We start from the raw sequence: 15,337 nt of genomic DNA, 5'->3' as shown, positions 1-15,337 counted from the left end.
TTGGAGACCACCCTGGGTCCCCGCATCTCCCGTCTCTGTTCTAGTGCTTCCCGCACTCTGCAGCTGTGTCTGCTTTTACTGTGTGTCTGTGGCTCCTGGCTTTGGCCTGGCCCAGCCCTAGCCATTGCAGCCATTTAGGGAGTGAACTAGCAGATGAAAGACATCTCTCCCTTCTCCCTTCCCCCTTCCCCCTTTTCCCTTCTCCCTTCTCCCTTCTCTCTCTCTCCCTCCCTTCCTCCCTCTGTGTTTTCCTCCCTGTAACTCTGACATCCCCTAGTGGGGACATACCCTCTTCAGAAGGGCAGGGACCTGGGACAGCGCTGTGGTGTAGCAGGTAAAGCTGCTGCTTTCAGTGCCAGCATCCCATGTGGGCGCCGGTTCAAGTCTCGGCTGCTCTACTTCCGATCCAGCTCCCTGCCAATGCTCCTGGGAAAGCAGCATAAGGTGCCCCAAGTGCCTAGGCCCCTGCACCCATGTGGGAGACCCAAATGAAGCTCCTGGCTCCTGGCTTTGGCTTGGTCCAGCCCTAGCTGTTGTGGCCATATGGGGAGTGAGCCAGACCTCTGCCTCTGCCTCTCCCTCTGCCTCTCCCTCTGCCTCTCCCTCTGCCTCTGCCTCTGCCTCTGCCTCTGCCTCTGCCTCCTCTCCCTCCTCTCCCTCCTCTCCCTCTCCCTCTCCCTCTCCCTCTCCCTCTCCCTCCCCTCCCTCTCCCTCCTCTCCCTCTCCCTCCCCTCCCTCTCCCTCCTCTCCCTCTCCCTCCTCTCCCTCCTCTCCCTCCTCTCCCTCTCCCTCTCCCTCCCCTCCCTCTCCCTCCTCTCCCTCTCCCTCTCCCTCTCCCTCTCCCTCTCCCTCTCCCTCTCTGTAACTCTTGACTTTCAAATAAATAAATCTTAAAAAAAAAAAAAAAAAAAAAAAAAGGAGGGTAGGGATCAAGTCTGTCTTGTTCGCTGCCCTATTGCCGGGGTTAGAAGGATGCCTGGCGCATGTATCAGTTCACATTTGTGAATGAAGTCTGTATTTAGAAGAGTGAGTGCCTGGCCAGAGGTGGCGCTGCGATAAATTCGTCCCTTACTTAAGGAGGGGTCCTTCTCTTGCCCCAGGCCAGTCATTTCCCATTGCTGAAGAATTTCCCCCTGGGAAAATGAAAGAACAAGCCCCTTGCGCAGTCTGTTCCGTGCAAGGTGCTCTAGCAGCCAGCGCAGCACTGCTGTGTGTGCTGGGGGGCTGGAGGACCCTCCCTGCGCTGCCTTCTGTGGTTAGTGGGCACCAGAGGAGGGCTTTGTCCCGAGGCCGACTTCCAGGGAGACCAGCGCCACGGTGCTGGTATCAAAATGTTCTTGCTTTATGGCGTGGCCTTGCAGCCTAGCGAATGACCTGTTTTTTTATCTTTGGAACAAGGGCATTTGAGGGGGGTGGGTAGAGGTATTTCAGTAATGTGTATCTTTTGTTTACCTGATACCTGTTATCAGCTCAAGGGTGGGGAAGAGGGAGGTGACACCAGCTTCCAGCTTGGGCCAAGGGCGCCCTGGCAAGCTCTGTTGACCTCCAGGACTGCACGGTTTAAGGAATGGTTCTGACTCAGGGTGGGCAACAGCAGAGACCACTGGAATCCGAGATCTGGGACTGCCCGCCACTCCAGTCATCCTGGAGTCCCCGGTTCCACAGGAGCGCCTCCTGGAACGAAATGTGAACTCAGCACACATCTGTCCAGGGCCCAGTGTGTGCCGGCCAGGGACCGTGGGCGTGTTCAAGAGGGTAGGGAGGGAAAAGGTTGATTCCACATCCTGCCTCGAGCCGGTTTGCTGCTGTTTGCTGCCTTTTGGTGGGACAGATGAGGTCCCAGGCAGTGCGCTGCCGTCCCTGCCAGTCCTGCAGCTGGGATTTTTAGTTCTCTGAAGGGAGCGGGCCTGAGGGGTGGCCCATCGATCCACTCCTGTGCCACAGTGCCAGCCCCTCTGGCGCCTACGTGATTTCCCCTCCTGTTCCCTGAAGGACGACCTGTTCTCCCCAGATGGCAGGTCAGGATGGAAGCTGCAGCGTGGGTCTTGGTTCTACCCTTCCGTGGTTTGAGTTTCCGTTTTACGATCTTAGTGTATGATTAAGGATCCTCGGTTCTCACTTCTGTTAGGAAGGCAGAACAGGGTGTTGATACGGGAAGCTGCGCCGCGTTCCTTGACGGGAGGCGGACCACGCTGCTGAGGGAGCTGGCACTGCCCTCGGGGGGCGTCCCTGCAAGCCTGTGGCGTGACGGTACTGAGTGTGTTTAAAAACGACCGCGACGATCGACCCTCACTGCCCCCTGCTCTAACGTTGTATTCTCAGCCCGAGCCTGTCACCCCTACCTTGGCAGTCTTCCCCCGGCACTAGCGTTTGGACTTGGCGGGGGGGTCCCCGGCAGCGTGCCCTGCAGCTTGCTGCGTGCCGCCATCGCCTTGTTCGTCTGAGCTGTTTCAGTTCCCGCTGTTGACTGCCTGTCCCTGGGAGCAAGGAGGAGAGGTGCGCGCCTCTCTTGAATTGGCTGGCTTGGGGTTTGGTTTGGTTTTGTTCTTTAAAGAAATTTGGAGGAAAATTATGGAAACACATTTTCTTATTTATTTTAAAAGGCAGAAAGATAGACGATAGAGATCTTCCATCTTTTGGTTCACTCCCCAAATGCCTCCAGCTTGCCAGGGCTGGGCCAGGAGCCAGGAACTCAGCCTGGGACTTCCACACGGAGGGCAGGGACCCAAGTACTTGGGCCATCAGCTGCTGCCTCAAGGGTGTGCGTTAGACGGGAAGCTGGACTGGGAGCAGAGCTGGGACCTGCCCCGGGAACTCCGCTTTGGCGTGTGGCTGTCCCAGCCAGCTGTTGACTGCTACACCACGCACGCACTCAAGGGAAACACGCTGAGGGGACGAATCCAGAATAACTCGGCGTGCACCATCCCATCCCAGCGGCTCGTTCAGAACTGGCTGTTTGGGGTTCAGATGGTGGTGTTTTTGTTTTAAGATTTATTTATTTGAAAGGCAGAGTTACAGTGAAAGGTGGAGAGAGAGAGAGGTCTTCCATCTGCTGGTTCACTCCCCAGATGGCCACAATGGCCGGAGCTGTGCTGATCCAAAGCCAGGAGCCAGGACCTTCTTCCGGGTCTCCCGTGCGGGTGAGGCGCCCAAGGACTTGGGCCGTCTTCTACAGCTTTCCCAGGCCACAGCAGAGAGCTGGATGGGAAGTGGAGCCGCTGGCACTAGAACCGGCGCCCATAGGGGATGCCAGCGCTTCAGCACCGGCCCCTCGGATGGTGTTTTCTGTGTCCGCCTGTGTGGCACATTGGGCCAGGAGCATGTGCAGGGAGGGGGTTCAACAAGAAGTTCAGAGGTCACAGAAGGCGCGGAGTGTTCAGTATTGGAACTCCAAAGGAACGGTCAAGTCCTGGGGGCTGAGCAGCCTGACGTGCAGAAGTGGGAGAGCGAGTCACGCTGTACCTCCCAGAGTTCTGCACCTGCTGTCACCCCAGAGCCTCTGAGTCCCTCAAGGGCCGTGATGCTCGGCCTCAGAGGAGGACTGTGGCTCTCGGTGGCGACAGCTGCCTGCGTTCCCAGAACTGGAGCCGGGCTCACTGTCCGTTCAGTGTCCTGTTGTCTCCCCAGGAGCTACCTTCCAGATGAGAAACACCCAGTCAGTCATTCAGTGCGCTGAGAAATAGATTTCAGGAGCATCCAGCCCCGTGGAGGCACTAGAGAACAGCTTGTCCCCGCATGTCCATGGGCCCGGGGGTCAGGGCTGGCTCAGACCCTGGGGTGTGCCGGCCCCTCTGCTCGGTTTGAAGGCGGTTTGCCTCTGGAGCCTTCCTGGTGTCCCAGGTTCCCTCACTTTGCAGCCCAGACTCAGGCTATGGCTAAGGAGGTCGTATGTGGAAACAGAAGGTCTGAGTAGTGCCCTGGGCAGGCTGGGCCGTGGGGCGTTGTGGACGCAGTGTTGATCCGAGGGCCTGAGCCTCTGCCTCGCTCCTCAGGGAGCAGCTCCCCAGTCGGGGGAGGGGGGGAGGACAGTGTGGAGTCCAGCAGTCCGCATCGAGTCCTGGCCTAGCGTCTGCGAGCTCAGGGGCCCTTGACTGCCGGTTGGCGTCGTTTGCGCCCCAGCTGCCTCCTGGGAAGTGCGTGCGTGCGTGCTGGCAGTGTCACACTGCTTGTGATGCTGAGAGCCAGCGCGATCCCTGGCTGCTCCGCTCCTGATCCGGCTCCCTGCTGAGGTGCCTGGGAAGGCGGGGGAAGACGGCCCAGACACTTGGGTCCTGCACCCACATGGGGGACCCTGATGGGATTCCTGTTTCTGGCTTTGGCCTGGCCCAGACCTGGCTGTTGTAGCCTTTTGGGGAGTGAACCAGTGGGTGGAAGAACTCTTTCTGTCACCATGCCTTTCAAATAAATAAATCTTTTTTTAAAAATTGGTGTAATAACACAGATTTTGTAGGGTTTTTGAAAAGTAGTATGTTTAAATTTCTCCTAGACCACCTGGAAGTGCTGAGAGGTGCTCAGGACATGCTAGCTACTGTGTGTTTGTTGATTTTGTTTGAAGGACAGACAGAGGCAGAGAACGCCCACCTGCGTGTTCACTCCCCAGATACACAAGTGCTGGGACTGACCCAGGCTGAAACCAGGGGCGGGAACTCAGTCAAGGTGTCTCACGGGGGTGGCAAGGACTCAAGCACTTGAGCCGTCAACTGCCGCCCGCCGGGGTGTGCGTGAGCAGGAAGTTGCAATGGGAGTGGAGCCAGGACTGAAACCCAGGCGCTCCTGTATGGGACGGGGCATCCCACGTGGGGTCTACACCCCTGCGCCAAACGCCCGCCTCATGCTGCCTGCTTTGATGTTGGCTTCTTCCGCTCCTGAAATTCCTTAGCTGGACTCCCAGGTGGGGCCGCAGAGCCGCCTCCGGTGAATTGCTGGGGAATCTAGCGTTCTAGAGAAAACCTGTGCAGTGCTGTTAGGCAGCTCTTCTGTTGGCAGCCTCGGTCTCTCTGGGGTCGAGCGTGCCTTTTATGGGGTGTGGCTGCCTGCCTTGGTCTTGCTTGGCAGCTGGTTTCCACTGAAGGGGGGAGCACTCATGTGAGGGTCCCTACACGAGAGCAGGGAGAGGGTCCGTGTCTGCACACAAGGGCCTTTCGTTCCAGAAGATTCCTTCCTTAGAGCGGGGGCTGCGTCCTGTGCCCGCTCCCTTTTCTGTACCCAGGAACTGCTGTCTGCAGCTCCAGGCCCGCAGTCACGCGTGTCCACCGCCTGTCCCAGTCTGGGAGGGAGCAGGCCACGCCTGGTGTTCGCCGGGGGACGGCAGGACTTGCTGTTTGGGCCACCGTGCTCTGGATAGCCTTCTTCTCTTCTCCCTTTCTCTGCAGATTTTCACCTGAGTCCTCCATATGGAAGATAGATTACTTTCGTTTTTCTAAGCTGTACGTATAAATACATTGAAACAAGGGGCCAGCGCTGTGGCGTAGCGGCCCACGTGGGTGGCAGAGCCTCCACTACGTGGCCCTCACCGCTGCCTCCCAGGGTGCACGTGAGCAGGAAGCTGGGTCGGAAGTCAAGCAGACAGGAATCGGATGAGTGCCCCCCGGTGGCGTCGTGACCGCTGCAGCGAGCGCCCCCCTGTACCTCGCCTCTCGCAGCTTACATACGTGTGAGTGAACGAATGAGATCGCGAAGGCCAGCTGACAGTGGCGACGGTGGCAGGGCTCCCCGCCTCCCAGTTTCAGGCTGGCAGGAGACTGTCGTGTCACTGAGCCCCGTGATGCTCCAGGGCGCTGCTTCCCTCCTGACTCCCCCTGAGCCTGGGCGTGGCTGGTGTGACTCGGGTCACAGGGCCCAGGGGTAGTGCCATACTGGGTCAGCGGTGCCGTCAGGTCCTGCCCAGCGTGCAGTGTTCAGCGTTTCTTGCGTGAGCACCACAGGCAAACGCTGCCTCTGTTCCTTGTTTCCAGGGACAGATGGGATTCCCCTGGCTGCTTTGACCCGTCTTGACCCTCCTACAGATAGGAAGGCTCCTGTCTGCTGATCGGATCCCATCTGCCTGTCTGCCTCCTTGTAGCTCTCCCTACGCCCCTGCTTTCTTGACACCGAGGCCGGTGTGGGGTGCAGTGGGAGGGCTGGGCCAGTGGGCAAGGCTCCTGGGAGCAGGGGCAAAACTCAGCAGAGGCCCCCCAGAGAAGTGGTGTCGCTCTGGGAACCTCAGAGATGAGTCTTCTGTCTCCGGCTTCTTCGTACCTCGCCTCGGGGCCTGCAGGACTTGGGATGCCTTTGCTGCTTTCTGGCTGCACGGGTCACGGAGACCTGACCCGGAAGTGAAGTGGCAGTGCATCGCTTCTGGAGTTAGTTATGTTGGGCCTGGAATGCCTTGTGCAGCGTCACAGAAGGCGGCTTGTCTTTCTAATTTTGTCTTACTCAAGTTAATAAAGATTCCAGTTTAACTTTGGAGAATGTGTGAGTTGGAAAGCGAAGAGTCAGGGGAGGGAGCTGCTGGACACGAACTCTGAACGGTGCGCACGAGGACGTTGAGCGGCCTGTGGTCACCAGTCTCGGAGCTCTGGCTGCGCGGCATGCCGGTGGGGTGAGTGGCCCGCGTCAGGCCTGAAGGCACCGCACCGTGGTGACGCAGGGAGGTCACAGCTGCTGAGCGCATTGCTGGGTGGCACCTGGGCCCTGGACAGAGGGGAGGTGAGCGAGTAGAGTCCTTACGCCAGCTTTGCCCCGTGTGGCTCGGGCAAGCCCCCCCCCCCCCGCCATGGGGTGTCCTTGTTACACCCATGGGTCAGCTCAGAGTGCCCTTGGCCGCTCCGGGGTGCCGTGAGCCCGTCACTCTTCACTCGGTCACCCGCTCCGGGGTGCCGTGAGCCATCACTCTTCACTCGGCCATCCGCTCCGGGGTGCCGTGAACCGTCACTCTTCACTCGGCCACCCGCTCCGGGGTGCCGTGAGCCGTCACTCTTCACTCGGCCACCCGCTCCGGGGTGCCGTGAGCCGTCACTCTTCACTTGGCCATCCGCTCCGGGGTGCCGTGAGCCGTCACTCTTCACTCGGTCACCCGGGCTCTCGCCCCTGAACGCTGGTGATCGTGCCAAGCCTCTCCTGGCCCGTGGCGTGGAGGAGGCTCTCACAAGTCGTGTGTAGAACGCTCGTCCCTGTGCGGCCACAGCTGCACCAGGACAGAGCGTGACTTCCTCTGCCCGAGCATCCCGGGTGTCCGGCGGCCTCTCAGCCCAGAGCAGGGTGTGCTCCTTGCTGCCGCTGCCCCCGTGGCTGGCCCTGCAGCCTCCCTGGGGGCCTGATGGCCACGCTGAGACTGCCCTGGTACTCTGTGAGGAGCCACTCTGGGTTGAAAGCCCTGCTGCTGTCGATGGCCAGGGTGGCTCCAGGAGGGCTCTGGGTGGGACAGTGGTTTCTGCAGGAAAGGGGGCGCTGTGGAGCCCAGCCCCAGGGCCCAGGCAGGGTGACCTCCCCAGCCCTTGTGACGTCCCAGTGCTGGACCAGCCACCCGCCAGCATGCTGTCATTGCCGAGGTGCCCTGGGGGTGCAGCCTGCTGTTAGGAGAACCTCCCTTCGTCTGTTCCGTACCTGTGCCTGTGCCACACAGCCTCGTGCTCACCTGTGGAAGCTGGGCAGTCCACTAGGTTAAACCTGCAAATGGCAGGTAGACTTCGGGACACCTGACTGATTTAAACTTGAGATCGCTTTTGGAAAAGACCTTAGTAGAGTGGAGAAAACACTGTCTTAGCGAACAGTGGCCTTGGTGTCAAACGTGCATGTCCATCCTTGGTTACTTGGGGCCTCCCTGACCACTGTGAAACAGACAGTGACGTAAGGACAGCAATGTGGTCATCACAGGGATGACCGCACCAGTCACCTCCCTCCTGTTCACAGCACTTAGTGTGCGCCCGTGGTGTTCTAGGCCGCGGGGCATATTGGACCCTCACGATCCGGGTTCTCTGGCCGCCTGTCTTCTACAGATAAGGCAGCGGGGCCTGGGGAGGGTGGGTGTCTTGCCACTGCCGCCCAGCCAGTCCATAATGGGTGTGAGAGTGAAGCCCGGGCGGCCTGACGCTGGAGCTGCCCTCCCTACTCAGTTCTAGACTGTGTCACGGGGAACCCCGAGGACCAGCGTGGCCACAGATGGAGAACCTTGAACAAGTCGTGCCCCTCACAGGTGCTCAGAAGGCGTCCAGCACTCTGTGCCAGCCCCGCCCTGTGCTCAGCTGGGGCTTCCATCTCAGGTCTCTGGCCGTGTGACCTGACACAGGGTGAGGTGGGGCGGGGCCGGGGGGCAGCAGGTGGTCCCAGTGCTGTGCTCCATGCTCGGAACGTGCTGAGGGCTCTTCTCCCTCCACTGGGGGCAGTCCTCGCCCAGTCACCCCTGCCTGGCCCGGAGGTCACTGCATCCGTTACTCAAACAGTCCGGTCAGCCAATCGCCTGAGTCTCACACGGTGTCAGAACAAAGCGACCTGAGTCTGGGGTATTGGTAGCTGACATGAGTCAGCCGATATGAGGTTTGGGGAACAGTGCCCGGCACACGTGGAAGTGGTGGAAGCTCTGGACAGCCCACAATCGCCAGGTGTCAAGAGTGGGATTCCTCGCACTCCCATTTTGTCCTGGTCCCCATCCTGCCAGGTGTTTGGGATGTGCCGGGACAGGCCTGCGCGTCTGCCTGTCCCCGCGGTCTCTGTCCCTCTCCCCAGGGAGTGAGGAGACTCTGCAGTGAGGCTGTCCATCTGCTGATGTAAGAATGAGACGCTCGTCAGGGCGGTGCTGAGGCCTGCTTGTTGTTATGGTGCACACACACACACACACACACACACACCAGTGCCCAGGCCCGGGGGGGTTTCCTGTGCACTCTCTCCTAAGGAAAGGTGGTGACGGTACAATGGCGATGGCTTGCTTTCTGCCTTGGGAATCTGAGAACCACTACAGTGTGTGTTTTTCTTTTCTAGGTTTCTCTGCAGATTTTGAGCCCCAGAAGCTGAAGCACCCCCTGCTGCCCCTCCCCCTTTGAAGAAATGTCTGTCGCTTACGACGATTCCGTCGGAGTGGAAGTGTCCAGCGATAGCTTCTGGGAGGTAACACCCCGCCGGCTCCCGAGAGCGCCGCGCCTGGCCGTAGCCTGGCCACCCTTTGTGTTTCCGTGGGGAGGGGATGCGGTGAAGAGGCCGGCGTTTGCAGCCAGACCCCGGCGGCCCCAGAGAGGGTTGTTTGGCCAGGTCAGGTGTGCCTTCGTGAACCGAGAAGGCGGGGAGCGCGCCTGGTTAGCACGTCTGGGAGCTGCAGGGGTCGTGCTGGTTAAAGGCCTTGTAGTCCTTTCTGTGGAGCTGTGAAGCATGCACGGTCATTCCGGGCTTCGCCTGCGGGGCTGCTTCCCGTGCGAGTCAGTGTACACGTGTGGATGGCCAGGCCGGGGCATCATGCTGTGGTGCCCGCGGGTGCCCACAGATGTGTGCCTGCAAGAACTCCCTTCCCATCCGGATTAGACTGTTTTATGACGGCTCTTTTATTTATTTATTTATTCAAGAGGCAGAGAGAAAGCTCCCATCTGCTGGGAACGCAGTCCAGTTCTCACATGGGGGTGGCAGGGCCATGCTCACTGCCTCCCGGGGTCTGTATCAGCAGGAGCTGGAGGTAGGCGCTGGAGGCAGGCGCGGATGTAGGACGTGGCCATCGTGATCAGCATCCTAGCCGCGCAGCCAGACACCTGCCCCCGGTGGAGTTTTAGGGGAGACGGGAGTCATTCTTCCGGAGCCCTGCCTGCTTTCCTGCCTGCTGGTTAGAGCAAAGTCTATTTTATTGTGTTCTATTTATTTTTTTAAATATGCATTTTATTTTTATTTGAGAAGTAGAGTTACAGAGAGGGAGGGAAAGACAGAAAGAGAAGGAGGTCTTCCATCCTTGGTCCACTCCCCAAATGGCCACAAGCCGGGGTGGGACCATACTGAAGCCAAGAGCCTGGAGCCCCATCTGGGTCTCCCACATGTGCAGGGGCCGAAGCACTTGGGCCTTGGCCACTGCTTTTCCTGGGCACATTAGCAAGATGCTGGGTTGGAAGTGGAGCAGCCGGGACTCGAACTGGTGCCCATACGCGATGCTGGGATCACAGGCAGCAGCTTCACCTGCCTCGCCACCAATGCTGCCTCTTGAGTGAAGGCAACTTTCTGATCGCATTTTGTCCCCATGGCGAAACCCCTAACATTTTTCTGGCAGTTGTGGGCTTGTGGGAGGAGCCCTGGCTTTGCCGTTGGAAAGGTCTGGGTTCTGACAGCCCTGTGCCCTTGGGCACCTCGCCGACCTGAGTCTCGGGGTGTTCTTCTGTGAGGGGTGAGGGAGGATGCAGACCTCAGCCCAGGGCTGCCCTGCCGGTGCGGGAGGCACCAGACGAGGGTGGGGCCCTGGTGCTCACCGGGGACCCGTGCAGCAGGTCCCTAAGACGGAAGCAGTTGGGAGTGTTGTCTGAATCAAATCCTGTTGGATGTCACTGTCCAGGAGGGACAGGTGATCACAGGTACCCAAGTTTTCAAGAAGATGGGAAGGACGCTCAAAATGCTGTGAGTACTCTTCTGTCCTGCACATTGGGTTCAAGGTCATTACCAACTCCGTTTAATTGAAGTTTGTATTTACTGAGCACCTGCTGTGTGCCGGGCCTGTGAGGACACAGCAGGCAGTGAGACGACTGAGTCCTTGCCCTCGAGGAGCTGGTACTTCCTCCCAGACTGAAGGAAGAGGCGCCGGGTGCAGGAGCTGCCCACCCCGCCTGTCCTGCGTGACGCAGGCCAGAGCTCCAGTTTCGGTACCCAGGGCTCTCACGAGGGCGGCAGGAGTGACAGATGTGCTGCCAGCCGCTCAGCAGGGCTGGGGAGAAACCAGATGAAGCCGCGTCAGAGCCAGCAGTTACAGGTCCTCTGGGACAGTGCTGGAGTTCATGACCTCGTGACCTCCGCTCAGCCCCCCGCCCTAGCGTGGGTGCACAGGCAGCAGGCCTGCTTGCCAGCCTGAGAGGCCGTGGCCTCATCCATGCCACAGAAGCCCTCGTGGGGCTGGTGGTGGCCGTGCAGCGCTGCCCTGTGGCCTCCTGCGATGCTGACCTGTAGAAGTATAGTTCATCTTGTCAGGTTTATTTCATTAGGAAGAGTTAGAGAGGAGGAGAGACAGAGAATCTTCCATCCTCTGATGCACTCCCCAGACGACTGCAATGGCCAGAGCTGAGCCGGGCTGAAGCCAGGAGCCAGGTGCTTCATCTCGGTCTCCCACATGGGTGCAGGGGCCCAGCACTCGAGCCATCTTGTGCTGTTTTCCCAGGTGCGTTCGCAGGGAGCTGGATTGGAAGTGGGCAGCTGGGCCTGGAACAGGCATCCATACAGAATTCCAGCATTGCAGGCAGTGGCTTGACCTGCTACAGCACAGCGCCAGCCATGTAGTTCATCATCCCCATGTAGTGGGACAGAAGGCCTCAGTGTCAGGGGCGCCTCTCTGCTCTCCCTGGTGGGGACGTCGCTGAGCAGCAGTGACCAGCGCCTGCCTTGGGCTCAGCAGTGGGGCAGGCAGGGTGGCCCCCTCAGGAGGGCCTGTGACTGACAGGCCGGGAGCAGCCACGGGCATGGGGGGACATTGCTTGGGAGCCGAGGGCCTGCCTCGTTACTTCTGCCTGTGTGTGGCTGTGGGCCAGACGTTGCCTCAGTTTCCCAGTCTGTAAAATGGAGTAACAAGGGTACTTGCATCCTAGTGTTGTGAGGATTAGAGGAGTGAATGCGTGCTGGTGGTGGGGTCAGGGCGGACCTGGCTGGGGCCTGGGTCCCTCTGCTGTGGCGCTGTGGGTGAGCTGCTCCTGCAGCACCCTTGGCAGTGTCGTAGTCACCTACTTGGCGGCAGAAATGCTGGGGTATTTTTGTAGCTAAGCAGAATGATATCGCAGAAGTCTTTAGCTGCTTATTTAAAAAAAAAAAAAAACGACTCAGGTGGACACTGCGTGTATTAAAGCAAGGAGCCTTATCAGGTCCAGCTATTCACGCTCCTGTTCCCCACTGACTTCTCAGCTGCAGTGGGCTGAGGAGGGCTGAGGCAGGCTCGGTCACTGTGCAGTCGCCAGGCCCTGCCGGGCTCACGGCGGTTCACATCTCGCCAGGCGGCCAGCGAGTTCCGCTTCCACACAGAGGGCAGCTTTTCCCGAGAAAGCTGAGAAAGGTCTAGAGGTGGAACCATCTTCTGGCTGGCTGGAGAAGGTCACTGGCCATCTGCCCTCACAGGAGGGACGAGCCCTGCCCTCGGGCAGCTTTGGCTGTAGCACTTGGAGAGAAGAGACAGGCAGTAGGCAGACCCTGGTACCCGGGGCTGTGGGAGTTGCTGCCTCCTGGAGAGAGGGCAGGAAGGGAGGCGTGGCAGAGCTCACTAAGCACACGGGTGTTTGCAGGAGAGTGAACAAGGAGAGAGCACCCACAGGGACGTAGTGTAAAAGGACTGAGTGGGTGTTTGGAGAGGACCCGTCCTGCTCCAGCCTGTAGTAAGAGGTTTTGAAAAAAAGAGACAGGGGGAGGGGCCGTGATTCCTGGGGGGCGTGCTTAGAGTAAGGAGAACAGGTGTGCTGTGCGCAGTGTCGGAGCCTTGCAGGGCCGCGCAGTTCGGGAGAGGAGGGCTGCCGGCCAGAGTCGGCCCGGAGGCCTGTGGCTGCTGGGTTGAGCTGGGCCTTGAATCGGGAGCAGGGGGCAGGGACCACATCCCGGGTGGGAGTGACGTCTGGAGGCTGAAGGAGCCTGCTCACACTCAGGCCACGGCCCTGAGCTCCTGGGAGCCAGCGCCTGTTCTGGAGGGAGGCAGGAGGGTGGGATGGCAGGGCGAGAGGAGGCTGCTCTCCAAGTAGGTTACTCCCTCAGCAGGCTGGAGCCTGGCACGGCCTGCCCAGGGGATTCTCAGTGGGGCATCAGGCAGCTCAGCTGTTCTCACCAGTCGCCCTGGCTCTCTCCAGGAGCCCTCGGGCCCTCCCCTGTGGCTCCACGCCTAGGCCGGCGTCTGGGGCCTCTCTCTCTGGCTCTGAGGCTGACGTGCAGAGTCTGGGCTGTAGGCCATCAGGCTGTTCACGGGCCACCAGAACTTCTAGGGAAGCCTCACAGGCGCTGGGACACTGTGGCAGATCTGTCCCCCGCAGTGCTAAGAGTCGCTGCCCGCATCTCCGAGCACTCGCTGGTGGCCAGGGTGGAGGGCAAACTGGGCCTGCCTCATCCCAGGTCCCCAGTCAGCTGCGGGCTCACTTAGGGCCCGAGCCTCCCGGAGTGTTCTGACCAGGGCCTGACCTGCCTGCTCTCTGGAGCCCGTGTGCTCTCGGCCTCATAGCTCTTCAGAATTAAGGCTTTCTGAAGTGGGTGCCTTTTGTAGTCCAGAACAAGCAGATCGGTCATCAGGTGCCCTTGAGGACGGGCAGCAGCCGGCACCAGTCTCTGGCTTGGACCTTGCGATCCCAGCAGAAGACAGCTTTTACGCTCGTTCACAGGGGCGATGGGGTCTATGCAGGCTGCCACACCTGGCACGGAGGTGAACGGGGTGGGGCGGTCCTGTGCTGTGGGGCTCACGGGCCAGCAGCAGCATTAGTTACAGTGACCGCCCTCGGCTGCCGTCCTGTAGCTGGGCAGTTACAGGCCGCCTGCTGTCTGTCCTCCGCGATAGGAACTTGCACTTGAAGGGGCAGGAGGCAGGTGGTGGTGTCAGGTAGCGTGACTGAGGGTCTCACAGGAGCTCTCCTGCCGCTGGGTCCAGCCCTCTTGAGAGGAGCCTGGGGCCGGCAGCTGGCGGTGCTGGTGAGTTCCAGCCCATGCAGGGTGGACACAGTAGGGCGGAGTGGGCTTGGCCACACCCATCTGCTTCGCCCAGCCCCCAGGGAATGCTGCAAGGGCTTTATCTTGGCCAAATGCCACAGGGGCGGGGAATTTGTCCTTTGGTTTTGGGCTCGTGCCGTTGCCGTGCCGTGCAGTGACCTTTAGCCTGTATGCTCACTGCTCACTCTGGGAACAGGCAGGTCTGTTTCTGGTAGACTGGGGGCAGCACCCACTTCGGGCCCTGCAAACAGTGTGGCCCCACAACAGCTGGAGTGTGTCCTGTCCCTGGGATCACAGGTACCTGCGGCCAGGGCCAGGGCCCAAGCCCAGAGATCTCTGCAGCATGGGCTGTGTCGTGACTCACCTCTGGCTGCAGGTGGGAGCTGGGGGAAGGTGGCCAAGTTGGCTCCTCAGCACAGGCTCTGAAGGCCTGGTCCCGGATGCCAGCCGCCATTCAGTTTGTGCTGGATGGACTTGAACACTCAGCGGTTTGTGCTGGCAAGAGGTGTAGCCTCCAGAGTCGCATTTTGGTTTTCTCATCTGATGTCATTCGTGTCCGAGTCACAACTGTTGAAGAACACGCTTCCCCCTCCACGCGGTGACAGGTCCGAGTGTGCAGTTCCCACGCGGTGACAGGTCCGAGTGTGCAGGTTTAGAACAGGAGGGGTCCTCAGTGCTCAGTGCTGCGTGAGCACGCATGTTGGGACTGCCACAGTCCAGAGATGGGGGCACACAGGCTCCCAGCTGGTGTGGGGGGCCTCGTGAGGGGAGCGGGAATCATGACGTAGATCAGGGGCTCAGGTGCAGGGGACGGGGTGGAGCAGGGAGGGCTGGAGGGACGGGGTGGAGCAGGGAGGGCTGGGTCGGGGCAGGCGTGGGGGCGGCTGGAGGGGGTTGGCAAGCTTCCTGGAGGCGGTGCTCTGCGGCTTTCTCGCTGACAGCCGTCCCACTGGTTGTTTGGCTTTGTAACGTCTCAGGCTCTCTCTCTGCCCCTTTTGCGCTTGGCCGGGGTGTCCTCGAGGGTATCTGCTGGCGGCATCTGCCGCTGTTCAGCAAGTACTGCTCACAGACCGGGAAGGCGATCCCGCCAGCCCGGGGCGACAGCCCCTGACGGCAGCCAGGCGCATTGCTAGGTGTCCGGAAGAAGGGGAGAGGGCAGTGACCTGGCCCTTGGCAGCCGTGTGCTGCTCTCCTGCGTTGCCGCCTGGCGGAAGGGTGAGACACGGGTGTGCGTCTGCCGCCGCAGCCAGGCGCTTGGGGTGATGGTTCACCCCATCACAGTGTGGCAGGTGCCGTGGGCACGCCCGATCCCCAGTGTCACCTCGACTTCTGTAGCACACGCACCAGGAGCGGAGGGCGTTGAACCTGGCCAGTTCTCTTCAGGAAGTCAAGTTCACAGTAGCTTTGTAGTGCACATCTGCCCGTCTGCATTATCTAGAGTTAGGCTCTGAACACTGGGGTTCCTGTTTTCCATTTCATCATGTTTTAACTTGTCATTTTGAAATTTCAACGAAAGATTGATAAC

General features: G+C 59.9%; 1 protein-coding gene across 7 annotated transcripts in view; it reads left to right on the top strand.

Annotated features, from left to right (window-relative positions):
* Positions 1–15,337, top strand: part of PACSIN2 (protein kinase C and casein kinase substrate in neurons 2) — a 131,063-nt gene that overhangs the window by 90,154 nt on the left and 25,572 nt on the right. For all 7 annotated transcript variants that reach the window (XM_070053003.2, XM_070052999.2, XM_089307683.1 and 4 more), the window contains one exon: positions 8,956–9,081. In XM_070053003.2, the coding sequence (XP_069909104.1) occupies positions 9,022–9,081 (60 nt within the window). In that variant the 5' untranslated portion in view covers positions 8,956–9,021. The remainder of the gene's footprint in view (positions 1–8,955; positions 9,082–15,337) is intronic.

This window comes from Oryctolagus cuniculus, chromosome 11 (genome assembly GCF_051225735.1).
Source record: "Oryctolagus cuniculus isolate XC-2025 breed Fujian yellow rabbit chromosome 11, ASM5122573v1, whole genome shotgun sequence".
Taxonomy (NCBI): Eukaryota; Metazoa; Chordata; class Mammalia; order Lagomorpha; family Leporidae; genus Oryctolagus; species Oryctolagus cuniculus.
This window is presented reverse-complemented; position numbering and strand designations above follow the sequence as displayed.